This window comes from Haliotis rubra, unplaced genomic scaffold, assembly GCF_003918875.1.
Source record: "Haliotis rubra isolate DU_JTF1 unplaced genomic scaffold, ASM391887v1 Scf381, whole genome shotgun sequence".
Classification (NCBI taxonomy): domain Eukaryota; kingdom Metazoa; phylum Mollusca; class Gastropoda; order Lepetellida; family Haliotidae; genus Haliotis; species Haliotis rubra.
Window position 1 is genome coordinate 169873 of NW_025767059.1, and position 24943 is coordinate 194815.

At 38.6% G+C, this 24943-nt stretch overlaps 1 protein-coding gene across 1 annotated transcript in view; it reads left to right on the forward strand.

Moving 5' to 3' along the window:
- The first annotated feature begins 447 nt into the window (after positions 1–447).
- The window catches only part of LOC124286378 (serine/threonine-protein kinase TBK1-like), a 37490-nt gene continuing 12994 nt past the window's right edge, over positions 448–24943 (forward strand). The window contains exons 1-4 of the mRNA XM_046722740.1: positions 448–748; positions 2668–2793; positions 10559–10688; positions 24150–24240. Of these exons, the coding sequence (XP_046578696.1) occupies positions 653–748; positions 2668–2793; positions 10559–10688; positions 24150–24240 (443 nt within the window). The 5' untranslated portion in view covers positions 448–652. The remainder of the gene's footprint in view (positions 749–2667; positions 2794–10558; positions 10689–24149; positions 24241–24943) is intronic.

Here is a 24943-nt window from a genome sequence, read left to right on the forward strand (position 1 = left end):
TGGTATTTATTGTGATAAAAACTTTAACACTCTCCAAGTGTGAATGTTATTTTGCACAACATACGTATGTATGTGTTGATTGTTGAATATGTAACACTGAAATACGCTGGATAAGAACGACTGAATATCTATATAGAAGAGGTTTGTTTAAAATACTAAATATACACAATTTTTAACATATCCCAATATCACGATATGAAAGGAAAGTCATTCATGAACATTTCATTAGGAATCTGGGTGAGTGTTCACAGATTTCATGAAGTGGTACTGTTTCACATTTACTTTTTCAAGCTGTCACTGAAAGTCCGCAAATAACTATAAATACTATTCACGTTCACACGATTAGATCTATGCTGACGTCACATATAGTATCGCGACATGCGTGGGCGGGCAAGGGGCCTGGTGACGCTAAAACTAGCATCAAGGTACATGCATGTTTTGTAACTTTCGGGATCTAAGCACTATGTGAAAGGAACCCTCTGACGCTTGTGTATGGGATTTCAAGCCCTGTATGCAGGGGTTTACCGACATTACCAGCCCACGGTCGATCTGATTTCATTCTCGGGGAAAGCACAAGCTAAAAATAGATATGTCTCCGTAGTACTTGAATATTACCTCCCCTGAATGGCCGTCACACAAATACAAACACGCAATGGCGAGTGTTCGTTCTACTGCGAATCATTCCTATTCTACAGATGACTGTTTAGGAATTGGAGCAACATGTGAAGTTTATAAAGGAATCTCCAAGGTAAATACATACAAATGATATGTATGAAGTTTGTATGTAACGAATATTGTCAGTAACCATGTTTACAGTTGCTGTGTTGTAGGCCCCCCTGTTTCCGGGTCGATGCAGCAACTTACTTTCGGTTTGTGGTTCTCCCTACAATATGGAAGTGTTTTAATACTTATGAAACACGTCTACATTAATCTGTCACATATTTATTCCTTGTTGTGAGATTGACGGAACAAATGTTTACCACTGTAAACCTAATGTAAACACAAACACTCCTATTGTTGTTGATTATATCCGGTATGTAGTTTTGTCGATACGATGAAATACGTTCTGCGGGAGTACTGCACTTTACCGGGCGCACTTTTTCAGATTAATTAGCGCTGCTGGGGTTCCCTAACCCTAAGGATCGTAAAGGGTGCCTAACCCTAAGGCTCGTAAAGGGTGGCATACCCTTACCCTAACCCTAAGGATCGTGAAGGGTAGCATACCCTTACCCTAAACCCTAACCCTAAGGACCGTAAAGGGAGCAGCGAGGGCTGCGCCCGGTAAAGTGCATTCTAGCCCGTTCTGCTACATAGTGTACAAGTCCTCGACCTCTATGTGTTCTGTAGTAATATATATTAAAATTCATATATTGTAAGTTCAGTTAAGAAGCTTTAATTTGATACTGCTCTGTGATAGACGGATGTTTGATCATCCGATGCTCCGAATGCGACTGAACAATGCGACAGCTAGTACTTTATACTGATTAGTGATATCGTCTACTTTAGTTCGCGATAACAGTGATATCAACATTACAGCGTGTGATATCATATGTCGGAACATTGACTGTATCTGATATGAGCATCATATCTATGGGGACCGCCTTCGTGGTGTAGTGGTTAGAGCGTCCGCCCGGAGAACGGAAGGTCGCGGGTTCGATCCCCGACCGCTTCATACCAAAAGACGTTAAAATATGGTACTTGTTGGTCCCTGCCTGGCGCTCGGCATTAATGAGTACAACAAGGACTGGTCGGCTCGGAGTCAGTATAATGTGTCTGAGTGGGGTATTCATGCTTCACCTCGGCATGCTATCTCAGTGGGCTAGCACTATAAAACCAGCCAAAGTCTGGGCTAGTACAAGCAGCCGCACATACACATACACACGCATGCACGTCGTCATATGAGCGAAATATTCTCAAGCACGACGTTAAACCCAATTTCACCTCACCTCACCTCATCTCACCTCACCTCATGGGACAACTGACAAATGACACTGATTGTGTTTGTTGGCTGTTTAACAGTAACACCGCACTCAGCAATATTTCAGCTACGGCGCTCGGTCTGTAGATAAATCATGCCTGGACCAGACAATCCAGTGATAAACTGCATGTGCATCAATCTAGGCAGTTGTGATATGGTGACATGCGTCACAAAAGACACAAATTCGACCATGATAGTATATCTTTTCTTAATAGCATCACACAATAGGCAAGGGGCGGTGGTGTAGCCTAGTGGTTAAAACGTTTGCTCGTCGCGCCGAAGACACGAGTTCGATTCCCCACATGGATACAATGTATTAAGCCCATTTCTGGTGTCCCATGCCCTGATATTGCTGGAATATTGCCAACAGCGGCATAAAACCACACTCACTCACTCGCTCTATGTCAAAATATGCTAATTGTCAGATAATATTCCAATTACGATTCATCAAGTGGTCACTTAGACTAGCGCTATGTCTCTGAATATATATAATTTTAATAAAAACAAATAATTTCTTTTAAATTGAAAAGGAGCCCCTGTGAGACAGGTGATTCAGGGCCCGTGGGAATATAGACTTGCTTCATTGAGGGCTTTAGCACTGCAGAAAGGGCTAAACAGAAGGGAAAATAATGTGGTTCAGGGACTGTGAGACAGATGGTCACTGTAATCAAGTGTATGATTTATTGCAGTCTGGCGAGATCCGGGCTCTGAAGGTGTTCGGCCCCAGGACAGATGGCGACATCGGCCGGGAGATAAAGGCCCTGAAACAGCTGAACCACCCCAACATCATCAGATACTACGGCTGCGAGGAGGAGGTGGGAACCACTGTTTTTCTGGTAGTCTGGGGAGGACCTGGGATTGTAGTGGAATGAAAAGTTATTATCAAGATATTGTTGAAAATAATATATTGATTCTGGTTTTACAACAACAAAAGTGTTGGTCATACTTAATGTGCTTTAAGACGTGTTTTGAAAGACTTTGGGGGTTTTCCTATCAAAGTAGTAAAATCTATTCTGTGTTTAACAAAAAATATATAGAGGCTATTATATGAGTGCCCATGTCATATTATGTTTACGACACGAGTGCCATGACAAAGTGATATTTTGCCCTAGGGCATTGTATGAAAAATGTTAACCCCGATATTATACTTAATGGTCATTAGGGTACCTGCTTCGTATATCAGCTAGGTTTGAGTGATAGATCCGTGGATATAGCGTTAGCCCGGAAGGATTAAGGTCGGTCGTTCGACCCCCGACTCCCTCAAACCAAACGACGTTAAAGAACCACTAAACTTTGTTTTTTGTTACTCTTTTAACCATTACATATGAAAGATTTGTGGTTAGTCTTATGTGGAACACCAAGTTCATTCTTTAAAAACTTGTGGTTAATTAATACCGAGCGATTAAAAGTGGCCAAAAAGTCGCCTGCTTCCCTCTCGCCCGCCAACGAAACCACAGACAGGTTACGTAACTCTGTCGCCAGAGCACTGCAGTGACGTCATATGAGGAACGATTTTCAGTTAGTTGTATAGAAAGTGTGTAGCACGCTCATCATTTTGATGATTTCTCGACATGAACGACGACATGCCGAATCGTTGCTTTGTCGTCAATTGCTCCTAGGGGTCGGGTGATGGTGTCACCATGCACAGATTTCCACAGGACCCCGCAGTTCGTGCTAAATGGGTTATGTTTGTGAGTGCGAAGCGAGCGTTGTGGAAGCCTGAAACGATATCTTACTTGTGTTCAGATCGCTTCACGGAAGTTAAAGAATCAAAACTACTTACTAGTTATAGTAAAATATGTATATGATTGATGACCATAAAGATTTTCCATAACACAACTTGTAACATAACGATTTCTTCCTCGGAAGTGAGGTTGTGGTCGAAGTAACAATAATATTGTAAGTAGTATTATATTGATACCCACTCGCTGCCGGAGAGAATTGTTATGTTATACGTTATAGTCATGCAAAATCCTATTGGCCATCAATAAAATACATATTTTACTACCAGTAGAAAGTTTTTGATTTGTAACTCGGTGAAAACAAACCTAAATAGCATTTATCCACAGACTGGCGGATGTTCCCGACAGGGCGCCGCCATTTTTGAAAATCGTAAAGTCTGTTAGAATTAATGAGATTATAGTCTGTTTTCATCAAGTTAGAAAATCAAAACTACTTTCTACTCGTAGTTAAATATGTATTGGAATCATAACCAAAAGGATTTTGCATGACACAACTTATAACATAACGATTTCTTCCACGGAAGCGAGGTGGGGGTCGAAGTCACAATACTGCGCGATAAATTTCTTGCTACATTCACATGGTTAATGTCCACTCACCAGTATGTAGATACTAGTCAATGTGCGTCTTTATATTTGGTCTTATAATCCTAATTAGTTTATTATCATACTTTTATGCATTTTGAAACTAAATAAAAAGCTGACGATCTGCTGATACTTATAGTGAATTTATAACAGGACTGTAATATCTAGACATTTTATAGTTTGCCAATGTGAATCATAATTCGCACACACGCCCTAGTGTATGTTGTCTGTCTCATTACACCTCACTGCGAAAACAATTATTCTGTTGAATGCTACGACAAATGAATAAAAAACAAAATGCAAATATTAAAATTAAAACAGATTAAAGTTATAGGAACAATATCAGGCCATTACCTTGTTTGGGGAATGTATCCATCAATATCCACAAAACTGTTCCAAATGATGTGTCTTTTAACAGTTTAATATACGAAAAAGTGATAAATCTGTTCAGGTATTGGTGTATAGTGTCATTGGTCACCCAAGATAGCACACCTGGCAACTAATTGCATAATGTCCGCCTTTCATTAAAAACAGTAATTTAGTTAGCCAATAATGGGCAATCAATCAATGTATTGCCGGTTAATCCTTTGAAAGAAGGACGTTGTTTTTACGCAGACACCGACACGGCAGAGTGTATTCAGTATAGATTAGTAAATCTACATACACTACCTTTTGACAAATCCGCTGTGTAAGATAAAAGTAATTAATCAATCAGCGTGTTATCGGTTAATCCTTTGATCGATGTTTATAATGTTGAATATTTACTCCAGACACAAGAAATGCCAAATGGGAACCTTTGTCGGGTAATCTAAGTGTGTTACCACTAATTATACCTGTTATAAATTCATTAACTGACCATCAAGTGAATGATGACAAATAACATGTGTAGGTGTATTCAGTATAGATTAGTAAATCTCATAAACACTACCTTTTGACAAATCCGCTGTGTAAGATAAAAGTAATTAATCAATCAGCGTGTTATCGGTTAATCCTTTGATCGATGTTTATAATGTTGAATATTTACTCCAGACACAAGAAATGCCAAATGGGAACCTTTGTCGGGTAATCTAAGTGTGTTACCACTAATTATACCTGTTATAAATTCATTAACTGACCATCAAGTGAATGATGACAAATAACATGTGTAGGTTTATACCACCTAACACGGGTTACAACAAGGGAGTATTAATTGCTGTATTGCATGTGAAAACTTATGGGCCGACACTGTTTTGAGAATACAAACAGATTTTTACATGACATGATTAAATATCGAGGTAAAAAAACACAGAAATGGGATCAATTTGGATCAGTCATACAAATAGGGCCTAACGACACCAATCAATTGTGACAGAAGCGTCTATGAAAACAAGTTGTAACTCGGAAACTAGGCAAAGCAGGAGACAAAATTAAATGCCAGTAGATTGTGAGAACATATAGCTTTCATTTTCAACAACAATTGTCACGATTTCAGGTTTATACAAGCCTGTAAACAAGATAATTTACCCCCTAAAATGTAGATGAATTCTGCATCGGCCCTCAAAGCTATTCCTCATATGACGTCACAGAGTCGCGCCGCTCTGATTGGTTGAAATTTCGTTCGCGGGTGAGAATTGTGCACTGTTGTCAAAAAGGTCGATTTAAGTCAATTAAAGGTCGAAATGAGTAGTTTTAATGACGGGGTTTCATTTATAACGATGCCAGTTAGTGATTTATGTATTTTTACCCCCCTAGGGTTTATGTGACCTTTAAACACCGCACTCAAGCGGGAATTATTACACGTGTTATGTCGTTTGAACTGATAATATCTTTATGACATAACATTTTCTCTTCCCCAAAGGTGGGTGACCCTAATAGCGCCTTTCTTATACATAGAACCTATAGTGCGTTTGGCTCAAAAGCGGACCGATGAATTGCAATCTAACTCAAAAAACTAATAAACATATAATACTCAATGAAACACTGATCATAATCAAAACATCAGACCAACTCTGTGATTTGTTTGCAGAATTTATGTCCTAAAATTAAAAAGGTTGTTTAACAAACTATCATTAAAATATTGACACAGTTCACTATTTGTTACGAGGGAGGAGTGCAGAGAAAGGGACAGCCAGGTGTTAGAGAAGCACGTGCACAGGTGCCGACAAAGTTATTGATTCATTAACCTGTGCTGTGCCGTGTCCATCCTTTCTCGCCCACCCGGCTGTCCCTTTCTCCGCGTTTACCATCTACCGACACCAGCTTTATCAATACTGAGTAAATGTGTATGAACTAATTAAAAGTTCCATAGCCAACGGACTTGTTGTCACACTGCCTGGCGATCAGCATTAAAACAAGGACCGATCGACTGGGAGCTGGTACACTGTTCATGAGTGGGAGATTGGGGTTCAGCTGTTGCATGATAGCATGGTATATCAGAGGACTAGCTTTTGACATTGTAAGTCGGACTAGTACAGTCACACACGCAAGCACGTCGCTGTGATATAATCATGGTCGCTGTGACATAATCATGCTCGCGACATATATAAAACACAATCTCGCCTCACCTAATTCCACCGTTAAAACCTACCTTATTTTGGCTCAGTGGTAAAGGTATTTTAGGAATTAAAAAACTATGTTCAACGTAAGTGAATTATTTGGATAGTTGATCTATACTGGGCGAATAAAATAAAAGTCTCATGAAGTCCTATCACAATGAGACTGATGTACATAAGTACACACATATTTCATATTCTTTGTTCAGCTGGTCAAGTTGGCTCATACCATGATAGAGTTTATTCAACCCTGGCCATTGGGTGTATTCGTTTCACAATGAATAATTCCACACAGAAATTTGTTACTTAATGAATGTTTCCATTCACTTTCAACAAAACACCAAACAGCCATTTTCCACCAGGCAATAAATAATAGCCTCACAGAATACCAAGACAGTCGACTAGAGAAATGTTGGGTTTTTAAAATTAAATTTCGTGATATGTTACGGGTTATATGGATCTAAATGCGACTCGTTAATCGCTCGTCTTGCTCTGTTTGATCCGTATTCAAATATTTATTTCGGTCAATTTTCAAACGCCTGTTCCGGGTTTATCAATGTTGCTGCGACCATGACCTTGTAAGTACCCACGCAGGTTTATGATATGTGCACTTTACACCGAGAAACACCTTCCTGGTGATAGTCAGCCTGCTGGGTTATCAAACTGTATTGATCGAATGATAACCAAGACCATTGTGCTGTAGAAACAAAAACATCTGAACAAAAAGGATTTAAAGACCGCTGTGCATAGGCATGGGATAGATAATATACGTGCGAAGACGCTCATAACGAAACCGCCTCCGTGGTGTAGTGGTTAGAGCGTCCGCCCGGAGAGCGGAAGGTCGCGGGTTCGATCCCCGGCCGCGTCATACCAAAAGCAGTACAAGCAGCCGCACATACACATACACACGCATGCACAAAATATTTCGCTACTACTTGTCTGTCTAATAGTCCCTGAACCTCATTATTTTCCGAGAGCGGAAGGTCGCGGGTTCGATCCCCGACCGCGTCATACCAAAAGACGTTAAAATATGGTACTTGTTGGTCCCTGCCTGGCGCTCGGCATTAATGGCTACAACAAGGACTGGTCGGCTCGGAGTCAGTATAATGTGTCTTAGTGGGGTATTCATGCTTCACTGCGGCATGGTATCTCAATGGGCTAGCACTATAATACCAGCTTCAGTCTGGGCTAGTACAAGCAGCCGCACATACACATACACACACATGCACGTCGTCATATGAGCGAAATATTCTCAAGCACGACGTTAAACCCAATTTCACCTCACCTCACCTTATAACGAAGTGAGCGTTATAACGAGCTATTTATTCATTCTTTCATTCATTCATTCTACTATTTTTCTAGTAGGACTGCACGATATTACCGGTATACCGGTATATTGCAATACACCTTTCAAACTATACGTATTGTAATGGGGGTTTTTCCCTGAACCGGCATATTGGAGAAATTACAAAGTTTTGAGATCATATCTGTATACAGGGTTCATTTTGACAAAACAAAAGAACTTCATGCTTCTTTTATACGAGTGGCTAATTGGAAGAACGTTCGGAAAACCACTTCGCTGAGTGGGGCTATGTCTTGTAGATAATTGCTATAAATTCAGCTTCACCTCTATTTTGATTTATGGTTTGTTAGCTGGCCTGTATTAGTTAATGTCACAGGAGGGTGAGTGAGGTGAGTTAGGTTTTGCGCTGCTTTTGAACAATGTTCCAGTTATATAACGTCATGTCAGCCTGATTTTGGAGGAAAACCGGAAGTAATACAGGACATTTACCATTTTGGTGGAACCAACGGGCACGGGTATGGTGCTGATCTTGACACCTGCTCCAGGCGACCCGGAATAGAACTCACGATGATGGCATCCAAGGGACGCAACTCCGCTGAGCGAATTGCGGCGCCTCGGACTACTCGGTCACCCTGTTCCCTTTCACGAAAGAGATTACGTATATGGCGCACGTTGGGCGTTTCTTCATTATCAAGCTGTCACCTTGTGATTATACCTAAACTCTTTTCAAATGCAGTGTTAAACCAAACAATACATTACCACTACCGCCTGTCGCCATGGTGATACATTACCAAGCATTCCAGCTGCGTTCTTCTTTTAGAATGTACCCCATAAAAGATTATATCTAAATCTTAAAACTCGATTGCTTTCAAATTTCTAGAGCTCAATGTCAAGATTATGTAACTGAGTTGAAAACTAAACACCTGGATTTGACCTAACTACTCTGAGCTTCTAGATTCAACTGATTGTCACGCACTATATTATTTTCCTTGTTGGATATGCGCTGTTAGGAACAGTTTCCTATACCTCTGTCAATATTGAAAGAGCGGGATGACATGTGTTGTTTATAAGTATTGTTAATTATAATATATATGTAAGATTCATTCATATATTTAATCGGAAAGTTTGAGATCAGAATGCCTTGGTGCTATTGGTTTGTTTGGTTGTATGTTGTTTAACGCCGCACTCAACAATATTACAGCTGTGTGACAGCGGTCTGTAAATAATACAGACTGGACCAGACAATCCAGTGATTCACATCAGCTTCCATCAACGCCACTGGGATACGATGATATGTGTTAACCAAGTCAGCGAGGCGTTAGTCGCCTCTTACGACGAACATAGGTTACTAGGGCTGCGCAATATAACCGGTTTACCGGTATTTACCGGTTCAGACATGAAAACGATACGTATTGCGATGCGCTGATCGAAAACCGGTATTTTGACTTGCATTCGGAAATCTTTGCAACACTCGGAAATCTTCGGATATTTCCTTGTTTCATTTGCGCCAAATATTATTCACATTTTAATTTTATCATGATTAAAAGTTGTTATTGAAGCTTAATCAAGCATAGTGATTTTGCTCTATAAATAACGCATAAACTCGATTATAGGTAGTTTTTTGTTTAAAAATACTTCATGCAATATATCGCAATATGAAAATTCTCTGCAATACCCACCCCTATAGGTTACTCAAGACGAATTCAGGATCGTTTTGTACTGATAGCAATATGACGGCGAGAACAAGACTATTCTGAAAAAAGAAAGTCATCAATAAAAAAAACCCAAAGTTCTATATTACAGCAATGTCGGAAATCTATTTTAACGCTCTGATGATCCGGGTTAAAATTGTTCGTGTTGAGGGCGATTTAACGGGAGCTGGTGGTCAGATTCACTGACTTGATTCAATTATGTAGACCTTCCTTATGTCGCGGAAATATTGCTGTGTGCTCGTCTAACAACAATCAATGGTATTTTACCTAACATAATTAACTATTGGACACGCTGAATATTTAAGATGTGCTTGGTGTTATTTTAATGTTTTAAAATATATTTTAACGTGAGGCAGTAAATGTTTGCACAGTTGCCTCCCTTCGATTTCCTATCGTCATAAGTCCAGCTGGAGTTATCTCCCTTCCATTGCACGTTAGACCATTCGTGACCCACTCGTGTTATTCCGGGTTACGGAAAGGGGCGAGTGGTGACGAATGACGTTAGACAAGTAAGCACGACCGCCCGCATGGCGGTACAGCGCTCATACTTTTTTTATATTTCTTCATATTGTTCAGAACAATGGCAGATCGGGCCGACGTTAAACCAAAAAGAAAAGCAGCAGGTGCTCGCATGCCAGAGATTATGGAGGCTTTGCTAAAACAATCCCCCGTCGTCGAGTTTGCCAATGTTTAAGATGTGCTTGTTGTAGATTGGGTCCCGACGCTTGGTGGTGGTCACCGAGTTCTGTGATGGAGGAAGCTTGCTGGACCATCTCAGCAGACCAGAGAACGCCTACGGCCTGGACGAGGAGGAATACTTGCTGGTTCTCCGCCATCTCTGTATGTACGACCCTGTAACTACATCCGCTGCCCCCGCCCATAATATACTCATGGAAACAAATAAGGGTACACGTGAAAGTACGCGTTTTCCTTTATTTATTTCCAGAATTTCACTCACAGTGCAATACATACCTTGTGAAGAAACCTGGAAAAGAGTAAAGGTTATCACGATACGATACGTATCGCAATATCTTGGAACGATACGATTCGATTTGATGCATATCACGATATGCTATCTTTAGTTATTTTCTTTAAAAAAGTATAGCAAGTAACAATGTAAATTTCGACACAACCGTCAATTTCTAGTGAACATTCACTACTTTAAGGTCAACGATACATATCATGATACGAAAACAAGTATTGATATATTTATTGTCGGATAAAGTATCACGATTATCGATACTACGATATATCGTCACAGATATATATAACACGTCACAATTTAATTCTGGACTCACAAAAGTCCAGAAACTCTCCGCACTGTGGGCACTTTCTGACAAGGGATTTGACCTAATTAAACATGCAGTGGTTATGAATATATGCCAAGGATGAAAAAATGAAAAAAAATTCTTTCGAAAACTTTAAATTTAAACTCGCTCGCCCATGGGCAGGCCCATGGGCGAACAGTGGCTCATGGGCCGGCCCATGGGCGAGAATGTTTAATTTCGATCAGAATTCATGTTTTGGAGGTTGTAAATGAATGAGTGTATGTTTGTAAGCATCATGAAACAAAATTCAACTCATATTGACTTAATTCGACTAACTTAGAACGATATTAAAAAATCTCGCCCATGGGCGAAAAATAGGTTGGCCCATGGGCGAGAATATTTACTTTTACTCAAAATATGTGTTTTTCCATGTTTTGGAGGTTGTAAATGAATGAGTGTATGTTTGTAAGCATCATGACACAAATTTCAACTCATTTTGACTTAATTCGACTAATTTAGAGCGATATTAAAAAATCTCGCCCATGGGCGAAACACATTTTGGCCCATGGGCGAGAATATTTACTTTTACTCAAAATATGTGTTTTTCCATGTTTTGGAGGTTGTAAATGAATGAGTGTATGTTTATAAGTACCATGAAACAAAATTCAACTCATATTGACTTAATTCGACGAACTTAGAACGATATTAAAAAATCTCGCCAATGGGCGAAAAATAGGTTGGCCCATGGGCGAGAATATTGACTTTTACTCAAAATATATGTTTTTCCATGTTTTGGAAGTTGCAAATGAATGAGTGTATGTTTATAAGTATCATGAAACAAAATTCAACTCATATTGACTTAATTCGACTAACTTAGAGCGATATTAAAAAATCTCGCCCATGGGCGAGAATAATGACTTTTACTCAAAATATGTGTTTTTCCATGTTTTGGAGGTTGTAAATGAATGAGTGTATGTTTATAAGTACCATGAAACAAAATTCAACTCATATTGACTTAATTCGACTAACTTAGAACGATATTAAAAAATCTCGCCCATGGGCGAAAAATAGGTTGGCCCATGGGCGAGAATATTTACTTTTACTCAAAATATGTGTTTTTCCATGTTTTGGAGGTTGTAAATGAATGAGTGTATGTTTGTAAGCATCATGACACAAATTTCAACTCATTTTGACTTAATTCGACTAATATAGAGCGATATTAAAAAATCTCGCCCATGGGCGAAAAACATTTTGGCCCATGGGCGAGAATATTGACTTTTACTCAAAATATATGTTTTTCCATGTTTTGGAAGTTGCAAATGAATGAATGTATGTTTATAAGTACCATGAAACAAATTTCAACTCATATTGACTTAATTCGACTAACTTAAAACGATATTAAAAAATCTCGCCCATGGGCGAAAAATAGGTTGGCCCATGGACGAGAATATTTACTTTTACTCAAAATATGTGTTTTTCCATGTTTTGGAGGTTGTAAATGAATGAGTGTATGTTTGTAAGCATCATGACACAAATTTCAACTCATTTTAACTTAATTCGACTAATATAGAGCGATATTAAAAAATCTCGCCCATGGGCGAAAAACATTTTGGCCCATGGGCGAGAATATTGACTTTTACTCAAAATATATGTTTTTCCATGTTTTGGAAGTTGCAAATGAATGAATGTATGTTTATAAGTACCATGAAACAAATTTCAACTCATATTGACTTAATTCGACTATCTTAAAACGATATTAAAAAATCTCGCCCATGGGCGAAAAATAGGTTGGCCCATGGGCGAGAATATTGACTTTTACTCAAAATACATGATTTTCCATGTTTTGGAGGTTGTAAATGAACAAATGTATGTTTATAAGTACCATGAAACAAAATTCAACTCATATTGACTTAATTCGACTAACTTAGAACGATATTAAAAAATCTCGCCCATGGGCGAAAAATAGGTTGGCCCATGGGCGAGAATATTTACTTTTACTCAAAATATGTGTTTTTCCATGTTTTGGAAGTTGCAAATGAATGAGTGTATGTTTGTAAGCATCATGACACAAATTTCAACTCATTTTGACTTAATTGGACTAATTTAGAGCGATATTAAAAAATCTCGCCCATGGGCGAAACACATTTTGGCCCATGGGCGAGAATATTTACTTTTACTCAAAATATGTGTTTTTCCATGTTTTGGAGGTTGTAAATGAATGAGTGTATGTTTGTAAGCATCATGACACAAATTTCAACTCATTTTGACTTAATTCGACTAATATAGAGCGATATTAAAAAATCTCGCCCATGGGCGAAAAACATTTGGCCCATGGGCGAGAATATTGACTTTTACTCAAAATATATGTTTTTCCATGTTTTGGAAGTTGCAAATGAATGAATGTATGTGTATAAGTACCATGAAACAAATTTCAACTCATATTGACTTAATTCGACTAACTTAAAACGATATTAAGAAATCTCGCCCATGGGCGAAAAATAGGTTGGCCCATGGGCGAGAATATTTACTTTTACTCAAAATATGTGTTTTTCCATGTTTTGGAGGTTGTAAATGAATGAGTGTATGTTTGTAAGCATCATGACATAAATTTCAACTCATTTTGACTTAATTGGACTAATTTAGAGCGATATTAAAAAATCTCGCCCATGGGCGAAAAACAGTTTGGCCCATGGGCGAGAATATTGACTTTTACTCAAAATACATGATTTTCCATGTTTTGGAGGTTGTAAATGAATAAATGAATGTTTATAAGTACCATGAAACAAAATTCAACTCATATTGACTTAATTCGACTAACTTAGAACGATATTAAAAAATCTCGCCCATGGGCGAAAAATAGGTTGGCCCATGGACGAGAATATTTACTTTTACTCAAAATATGTGTTTTTCCATGTTTTGGAGGTTGTAAATGAATGAGTGTATGTTTGTAAGCATCATGACACAAATTTCAACTCATTTTGACTTAATTCGACTAATTTAGAGCGATATTAAAAAATCTCGCCCATGGGCGAAACACATTTTGGCCCATGGGCGAGAATATTGACTTTTACTCAAAATACATGATTTTCCATGTTTTGGAGGTTGTAAATGAATGAGTGTATGTTTATAAGTATCATGAAACAAAATTCAACTTATATTGACTTAATTCGACTAACTTAGAACGATATTAAAAAATCTCGCCCATGGACGAAAAATAGGTTGGCCCATGGGCGAGAATAATTACTTTTACTCAAAATATATGTTTTCCATGTTTTTGGGGTATGGTGGTTTATCCCTTATTATAAACATATTAATTATTACTTTAGCTCTCACCTACCTCATCATATGTAGTCACTAGGCACTTAAAACATTAGAAGTAATGCCATGAAATGTGGCTCGTCAATGGTATGCGTGTACGAACAGATAATATCAAAACATACACGTCAGAACAGTCAAAATTAAGAAATTGTTGAATATGAAATATTACTGTTAATTTGTAATTCTTGGAACATAAACAGTATTGTGAGAGCTTAAAAATGTAACTGCATTGAAATATGTCTTGTCAATCCTATTGACATTTGCCAGTAACCACTTCCAAATAAAATAAATAGTCCATGCTGCTTCAGAACAAATAAAGGTCAATTAGGGAGCCCCAGCTGGGTAATTAAGGAGAGAAGTCAATACACTGTCACTTCCTGCCCAGGACGTCACACGTCACCACTCGGGAGCGAAGGGCCTTGTCAAACCTCCTCACAAAGGAAACAAAAAGCATCAAAACTGTGTTTTTATTCTACGTGACACTCGGTATGTCGTCATAGTATTCATTGTTGAATAACTTCTATCGTGGGCAACCCCACACTTGCGAGGTGTACCTACCCAGGTTCGCACGTTTCGTTTTAATATTTTGTGATCAATTATTTTGTAATTCCCGTCTGCCCGTCACAGACATTCTTCGCCCGAGGTTTAAGGGAGTGAGTCTATTATATTAATTGTATTTTTATTGTGTCGTTTAACGAGCTGGACACGGAGTGCTGTTATCATGAATGTTATCATATATTAGTGGGATGCATTGATAGTAATGAAAACTTATAAGAAGATAGTGTACCTCAACATACAAACCTATCCCGATAGCTCTCATCCTCACTCTCATGTCAATCCATTGTGACTGTTGCAGTCCTCCTGTACATCCTGTATATATAAGCAAGTTGGGTTTTTTTATTTAGGATTTATTATTGCTAAACACACATTTAACCGAGATGAAGAAGGGGGTCTCAAATTCCATGTATGCTTTTGCTCTCATAAGTTAGACATCCCATTTGTCAGACACGCCAATTACTAGACAGTATCAGACAACTTTGGATCAATCAGGCGTGACTGTGATTACAAACCTAGTTTTACCCAGTGGCGTAATAGACCCGTCCCATAGACTAACGAGATGTTTTCATATTAGTGGTTAGTGGTATATTTTAACACTAATTATGAGTTTGTTACTTTTTGTGCAGAAATACTTTGATCAGAATACTAATATTAATTGACTTCGGCTTCTCACAGTTTGTGTTCATAATGTTCACTTTGATCAAAACAGGATTATAGATTCCCCATGTAACTAATTGAGTTACTCCCAGCGGTACAATGGTGGATACGAATGGCTGTTGGGCTTCCTCTGCTCCCCCTATGAATAACTGACAAGAAACTTGAAACCAAGATGGAGTAAACAGTTAAAACATAAACTCAATGAAGCTGCAGGTTTGCACCTTAACAATAAAAAAAATCAAAACAACACAAATATTTAATAAGAATAAATAACCATCACTAAGCTATCGATAGTCACACATTCTATTTATGGATCGATAATTGTTCATTTCTACCATCGATTAATTGCTTTCGGAATAATTGCAATTCATCGATAGTTTGATGCATCATTACAGCCCTATTAATTATATGGCTTAATATATTCTTAAGCACATAACTTTGTTAAAGGTAACAGTGCAGTGTACCTGCGTGCAACCAACCATAACTTATGTTGATTTGACGTGTCTGGGACGTCTAACTGATCGGAGGACACCAGAGAGTAAGTTGCATGCAATATTTTAATATTGCCCTTGTGGATTGCCATTATGATTTGCACACATTATGTTTTGCAGACAGTGTACATCACTATCTATGTAATTGTATTATTGTTATGGAGCGGCATTGACATGCATGTTTATGTTTGTTTGCCAATCCGTCATGATTACTTGAAGAAAACATGTTTAAACTATACATTGAACTATCCATAGTATTAATATGTAGTCTTTACATTAGGCAATGAGGAATACACAATATATTCAAGACTGAGTTTGATTTTACCTTTTAAAATTGTCAATATTTTGCAACAGCCGAAAAGATTTACCTTGACCTCGTTATGCACAGGTCCGTGGATGTGGTCTCTCGGTATTTTAGAAACTATGTCGTTAAGACAGTTGAGAGTGTTGATCTGTATGCAGTCTTTCTGCATGCATTTTCACGAGATCCATTCTCCCTTTTCCTCTTTTTCACTATGAACTTATAACCATTTACACAAAGGTATCTTTCACCACGAAATGTAGGGTGAGCTGAGTTAACACATTTTACATTTGGTAGAAAGCTAGTGTCCTATTCCCTTAAAACAACACCGTCGTCACAACATCAAACATCAAGGATTTTACCTCGACCCAAAGGTCTAACCAGAGACCATATAATAGATCTATTATATGGTCTCTGGTCTAACTTACGGGTCTACCCAGTAGACATCAGTTGCTTGATAACGGTTTTAGCAGCTACGCCGAAACGGGGTGTCCCCAGTTTGCCAGCAGATATTTTTAAAGGTTTCAGGTCACTGAACCATGCTAATCTCTTGAAACAACAGGTGATACACTTTTTAGGCCTACAATTATCCAGTTAGGCAGATACCGCTCATTAGGCTATGTGGGACTTCATGCCTCACTGGTTTTATGGGATTACGGTTCACCTTACCACTGCGCTGAGCCCGTGAACAGAGTTCACCTGAACCGACACTAAAACGAGTGAGTCATTAAATTAATGATTGGTGTTATGTTTAAACTGAACACATCACTTATCTCGTTGACATATCAATCTGATAAGGTCATAACAGAACTACACAGAAATAACATTGATGTAGTTGCAGGGTCGTGGTTGTGTGAGACCTAAGAAAAAACAAATATCGCCAGCTTGAAGAACGGCTAGGGTAGACTGCTGCAAGATGATGTCGAGACTCCACTTGCTTACGGTGTGTCTCACCTTGTGGGACTATGAATAATGATGTATGCTTGTGATATTGTGTATAATGTGATATTTTATAATAATGTATGTTTGTATCATGGTGGTAGTGCTAATATTGCCTAATGGTTGTATTTCATAATACTGTTGATGAGATTGATGATGGTGATAATATGTATATTGACATAAATGAATGAATGAAGTCACAGCGTCAATTTTATGGGCAGCCAAAATATCCTGGACCATATTACAAACGGAACAACCTGCCCTGCACGCTCATTCATGTGTGTCCTCGTATCCCAGGTAACCCCTGCTGCCTGTTGGGGGTACAGCGCCGAAACGCCGCTTACAATATAATAAAGAAGTTGTATATCCATATAACTTTCTCCGTTGTTCAAATTATCATGGTCTCAACAGATATTGCATTGTCATAAGAATTCAAGAGAGATTTTCAAGTTATTGTGTTGTCATCCACATGTTGATTTAGCTGGTTTCTTCCTCATTTCCAATTTCATCATTCTGAGTTTCACCTTAGTTGAGTATTTCAGTGTGGCTCGCAAAGACGAGGTCACGGAGCGGAACGATGACGTTTAGTGTATCTCCGCGTTCAGTTACGTAATTTCCGCAAAGCGCCTGCGGCAATTTGCGTCGAAAAAGTCGTTGTGTCCCATCCGTTGGTCTTGTGTATTGGAGTTATACAGCCACGACTTTCAAGTGTATTTTGCTTTCCAAATATATACAATCCATTGATCACTCTGGGCTAGGTGTGAGATGTACAGGTGCTCGTGAGGGTGTTTGTTAAAAAAAGACTGACTGCGCTTATCGCGCAGCCAAATATCGTACATTCTAAGGAAATCTCGAATTGATTGTATTATAAGGTGTCGAAATGGTGTTAAATTCTCTTTTGTGCATCAACTTATTTGTCATGCAAAATTGGTGTGTATATATGTGATTGAACAACCCTGTTTACTGAGACAGGAATAGGAACTTTGACCTTTCTCAAGACGTGCACATTTATGCGTATATGCTCTTGAAAACCTTGTTTGGCAAGATGTGCTTTTCAATTTTGCTATTGTGTGCATGTTCATATTGTATTTCAGTTTTGAACATATGGTTTAAACATATTTATATTATCAGAGCATCTGGTTTGGTAAACAAGCAAAACATTGCTTTTATTAATACCTCACCGGTACATATAAAATATAACAGAATACACAAGAACTGGATAAACAAAAACGTCAAATTAATTCCTATCATAAGTAGTAGCAAACTGTCACTGACACCTTCGGCTAGGTGGATAAAACGGGACGCAAAAATCCTCGAATACACCGCATCACAATAGTAAACAGAATTTATCTTAACGAATGTTTAAAGACAGACAGACAGCTAGACATAGTTTATCAAAGTGCCCCATGTATGTAAACAAGATATATAATACATATAACATAAACGCATAATGTTTTACATACATCCAGCCTTAACAGGCTTATGAAACACTGTTATCTAGAGGGTCAAAATATACATCATAGAAAGATTTTTATAAAACCATATTTATACATAACCTTAGGCAAAAATATCTTAAATCTCTCTTCATGTAAATATAGCTTGAAATTCAGTCATATATTTCACTAACAAGGTATTGACCAGTCGATTTGAACCACTGCTTCACGGTTTACTGACTGCCGTGGATGCACATTTTCAAGGGTACAGCTTCATTAAGCCTTATGCAACCAACCATAAAACGTGTTGTTTTAAGCGGTCTGTCTTTTTGGGAGGTCTATCTTATGTACATTCACGTGACACATAAATAAACTATTTTGTCTGTCTTATGGGAAGATACCGTTTTTTTCAATGGGGCGGGATATAAATGATTTATTCTGCCTAATGATTTGTACAACACCACCCAAGCAGTGCACAACCGTGCACCCGGCATACATTGTAATTTGTTCGGTTGTAGAAAAAAAGTCATAGGGAAAAAGTAATAGATTTGGGTAGGAAAAAGTCATAGGAAAAAGTCATAAACTCAAAAAGGTCAGTATTGATGATGTATTTTTTAACAAGTCATAACAATATTATCATCAACAGCACTACCACATTTGAACCTAACTTATAAAATTAATGTAATCATTCAAGTAAAATACATGACATCAGAAAATGCACTGTCATCATAACACTTTGATCTGCAACAGCACTACATCAGTCAGTTGTCCCAGCATATTTTTATTATATTTAACCGAATGTTCCAGCCAATGCCATGAAGAGTTTGGATCACAGTCTGACGGGCAGCGAGTCTTATATTAGCTGCTAGAAGGGAGCCATTTGAGTAAGAGCATTAACTGATAATCCCATGAGTTCATTAATCGCTGTGATATCGTCAAGCTCAAAGCTAGTTAAATAAACAATCAGGTGACTTGTGACTTTTAATCCCACAATCTGTTCATCTCTCCTGTTTTGATAAGATCCAATTGCTTAAAGCGTCACACTAAAGGAATAATTAACTTGAAAGTGAAATAGTATAAACAAAGTAAATAACTGGAGGACATGATGTTTTATAATAGTTATTTTTTTCTATGTCTTTTTTTTCATGACTTTTTTCCGTCCACCATTTGTTCAAGGTCACGTGAATCAATCAGAGATGGACATTATTACATGAGGTAGGGTAAATGTGCATTGTACGTACGTGCTTAGGAACCTTGAACTTGCAGTTACATTTAATTATTTGCGTACAGATATTGGTCTAGAATAATTTATCGATTCGTTTAGTCTTGAAGATGTATTGATGCAGGGACTCCATTATGTTCTTGTTGACATTGTTGGTAGCTAGAGGTGTTCCTAATTTTCACAGTTTGGAGTGAGTGAGCGAGTAAGTTTAGTTTTAGGCTGCACTCAGCAATATTCCAGCTATATGGCGACGGTCTGTAAATAATCGAGTCTATACCAGACGATCCAGTGATCAACAAATTGAGCATCGATCTAAGCAGTTGGATGAGTCAGTTTAGTTTTACGCCACACTCAGCAATATTCCAACTATATGGCAGCGGTCTGTAAATAATCGAGTCTGGACCAGACAATCCAGTGATCAACAGCATGAACATCGATCAGCGCAATTGGGAACCGATGACATGTGTCAACCAAGCCAGCGAGCCTGACCACCCGATCCCGTTAGTCGCCTCTTACGACAAGCATGGGTTACTGAAGATCAATTCTAACCCGGATCTTCACGGGTTCGGCGCAGTCGGGAACCGATGACATGTGTCAATCAAGCCAGCGAGCCTGACCACCCGATCCCGGTAGTCACCTTTTACGATAAGCATGGGTTACTGAAGGCCAATTCTGACCCGGACCTTTACGGGTTTCACAGTTTTGTCTTCTTGAGAGGGTACGTATGTCTAAAAACATTTGAAGTAAATTTAGATACACCAGGTTTATAATAGTAGGATACTTGTGTTTTTAAGTGATGGCTAAATTTGTGCACAGTCGCCAACGTATGAAAGGACCTTGTAAGTCCTTCTAGGGTGGAGTGGGGTGAAGGGTGGTATGGGAGCATTGAGGGGGCAAGGCAGGCTGAGCGAGTGTAGTAATTGAGGGCTATGGGCGGCCTTGACCGTGGAGTTTGTTATGGATGGTACTTGAGAGGCGGCGGGGTCGGTGGTGGCTGTAGGCGCGCGGACCTCGGAGGGAGACAGTAGTTGTTGGGAGGTAGAGTTGATGTGAAAAATGAAGGAATATAGAGGCGCGCGGACCTCTGAGAAGACAGGTGGTTGGAGAGAGAGGTGAAGTTGTAGATGGCTTGATAGTGAGCAGAAAGTGGATCGAGATTGCTAGGTTGAGAGGTGGGCGCGGACGTCGGAGAGGACAGTCACGCACATATGGGTGAATTTGGAGTGACTACATACCAATCCGTGAAACCATTAAGTAATGAAACAATAGGCGAGAGCTTTCAATACAACTGATAGCTCATGACAGGTAATTAATGACAGATGGTCGGATTGGGGTGTGCTGATAGCTATAGTCCGGGAAAGCCACTTTTAAGAGAACAAGAGTTGAAAATGGTTTGGCTCAACCGGCAATGGGTATGGTTGAGTGATCGTGTGAAAGTGGGTCTCCCGGCAATTCGCTAATCCATGTTACCGTAAATAATCCAGATTTTTTAATGTCTCTCTAAGTTAGTCAAATTAAGTCAAAATGAGTTGAAATTTGTGTCATGATGCTTATAAACATACACTCATTCATTTACAACCTCCAAAACATGACTTCTGATCGAAATTATACATTCTCGCCCATGGGCCAACCTCTTTTTCGCCCATGGGCGAGATTTTTTAATATCGCTCTAAGTTAGTCAAATTAAGTCAATATGAGTTGACTTTTGTTTCATGATACTTATAAACATACACTCATTCGTTTACAACCTCCAAAACATGGAAAAACATGTATTTTGAGTAAAAGTCAATATTCTCGCCCATGGGCCAACCTATTTTTCGCCCATGGGCGAGATTTTGTAATATCGTTCTAAGTTAGTCGAATTAAGTCAATATGAGTTGAATTTTGTTTCATGATGCTTATAAACATACACTCATTCATTTACAACCTCCAAAACATGGAAAATCATGTATTTTGAGTAAAAGTCAATATTCTCGCCCATGGGCCAAAATGTGTTTCGCCCATGGGCGAGATTTTTTAATATCGTTCTAAGTTAGTCGAATTAAGTCAATGTGAGTTGAATTTTGTTTCATGATACTTATAAACATACACTCATTCATTTACAACCTCCAAAACATGGAAAAACATATATTTTGAGTAAAAGTAAATATTCTCGCCCATGGGCCAACCTATTTTTCGCCCATGGGCGAGATTTTTTAGCATCCATCTAAGTTAGTCGAACTAAGTCAATATGAGTTGAATTTTGTTTCATGGTACTTATAAACATACACTCATTCATTTACAACCTCCAAAACATGGAATATCACGTATTTTGAGTAAAAGTCAGTATTCTCGCCCATGGGCCAAAATGTGTTTCGCCCATGGGCGAGATTTTTTAATATCGTTCTAAGTTAGTCGAATTAAGTCAATGTGAGTTGAATTTTGTTTCATGATACTTATAAACATACACTCATTCGTTTACAACCTCCAAAACATGGAAAATCATGTATTTTGAGTAAAAGTCAATATTCTCGCCCATGGGCGAGATTTTTTAATATCGCTCTAAGTTAGTCAAATTAAGTCAAAATGAGTTGTGTCATGATGCTTATAAACATACACTCATTCATTTACAACCTTCAAAACATGGAAAAACATGTATTTTGAGTAAAAGTAAATATTCTCGCCCATGGGCCAAAATGTGTTTCGCCCATGGGCGAGATTTTGTAATATCGCTCTATGTTAGTCGAATTAAGTCAATGTGAGTTGAATTTTGTTTCATGGTACTTATAAACATACACTCATTCATTTACAACCTCCAAAACATGGAAAATCATGTATTTGAGTAAAAGTCAATATTCTCGCCCATGGGCCAAAATGTGTTCCGCCCATGGGCGAGATTTTTTAGCATCCATCTAAGTTAGTCGAATTAAGTCAATATGAGTTGAATTTTGTTTCAAGGTACTTATAAACATACACTCATTCATTTACAACCTCCAAAACATGGAAAATCATGTATTTGATTAAAAGCCAATATTCTCGCCCATGGGCGAGATTTTTTAATATCGTTTTAAGTTAGTCGAATTAAGTCAATATGAGTTGAATTTTGTTTCATGGTACTTATAAACATACATTCATTCATTTACAACCTCCAAAACATGGAAAAACATATATTTTGAGTAAAAGTCAATATTTTCGCCCATGGGCCAAAATGTTTTTCGCCCATGGGCGAGATTTTTTAATATCGCTCTAAATTAGTCGAATTAAGTCAAAATGAGTTGAAATTTGTTTCATGGTGCTTACAAACATACACTCATTCATTTACAACCTCCAAAACATGAATTCTGATCGAAATTAAACATTCTCGCCCATGGGCCGGCCCATGGGCCACTGTTCGCCCATGGGCCTGCCCATGGGCGAGCGAGTTTAAATTTAAAGTTTTCGAAAGAATTTTTTTTCATTTTTTCATCCTTGGCATATATTCATAACCACTGCATGTTTAATTTGTTCAAATCCCTTGTCAGAAAGTGCCCACAGTGCGGAGAGTTTCTGGACTTTTGTGAGTCCAGAATTAAATTGTGACGTGTTATATATATCTGAACTCTTGTAGTTTAATCCGCCATCCTTGCTTCATTGTCACTATGTTGTCACTATTTTAAGAGGTTCAATTTAAAAGCCTCTACCAATTTCTCAACGTATTTTGGGAAATTTCCTAACTACTTTACTCGGAACGTTGCCACACCCCAGGCTTAGCCATATGAACTATAAACGTTGAAGATGATTAATTGGGTGAACACCGTGATCTGGAATTTTTCCAAATGGTGCGTCAGACCCAATTATCTCGCTCACGCACTTACTATTAAGCCCGCTATTGTTACAAATCCACAGGCATATGTGATGTTTCGAAGTTGGTATTGAGAACGGATACAAAGTGAAATTTTACTCATGTCTTTAAATAGAATTGTACCAACCATACAACATATTGTTCTGAACTACTGACATTCAAATTTGTTGTACAATATATCAAATAACATATTACTCTCTGTGGTAGAGAGAAAGCCTCTGTAAACAAACTCTGCATTGAGGATTACTGGAGAAGATCCATAGATTCTTTAGTTTAAATATTTTGTTTGAACAGTGGATGGCATGAAGCACTACCGCGAGAAGGGCTTCATTCACAGAGACATCAAACCAGCTAACATCCTCCGATGTATTTCCGAAGACGGCAGGTAATATACAAGGAAAGTGAGTAAGTGAGTGAGTTTTTTTACGCTGATTTTAGCTATTTCCCAGCAATATCACGGCGAGGGACACCAGTAATGGGCTTCACATATTGTACCCATGTGGGGAATCAAACCGAGGTCTTCGGCCTGACGAGCGAACGCCTTAACTACTAGGCTACCCCACAGGAAGATTTATGTGAAGCAATAAATAATTACCTTTGTGGTTCCGGACGCCAAAGACCCGGGTTCGATTCCACACATGGGTACAGTGTGTGAAGCCCATTTCTGGTGTCCCCGCTGTGATAGTGCTGGAATATTGCTAAAAGCCGCGTAAAAATAACTCACTCACTCATACCAGGTGACTGCAACATCCTCCTTGGTGTAGTGGACGGAGTGTCTGCCTTGAGAAGTGGAGGTCGGTAGTTCCATCCCAAGGCTGTGTCATATCCAGACAACGTTAAACGATGGTACCTGTTACCCTGTGCCATATGTTACCGTATTTTGGTGCGAACCGGCTGCTGGGATTGGATTGGACATCCATTTTACATTGACGAATCGTAGCAATATGTATGCAATATGACAAGCATACACACACGCACGCAAACGCATTCGCACACTTACACACACTCTTGCTCGCGTGCCTGTGTGAGTGAAATGATCTTGTACGTGACGTTAAACACTATTCCACCACACGTGCCTGTGTGAGTGA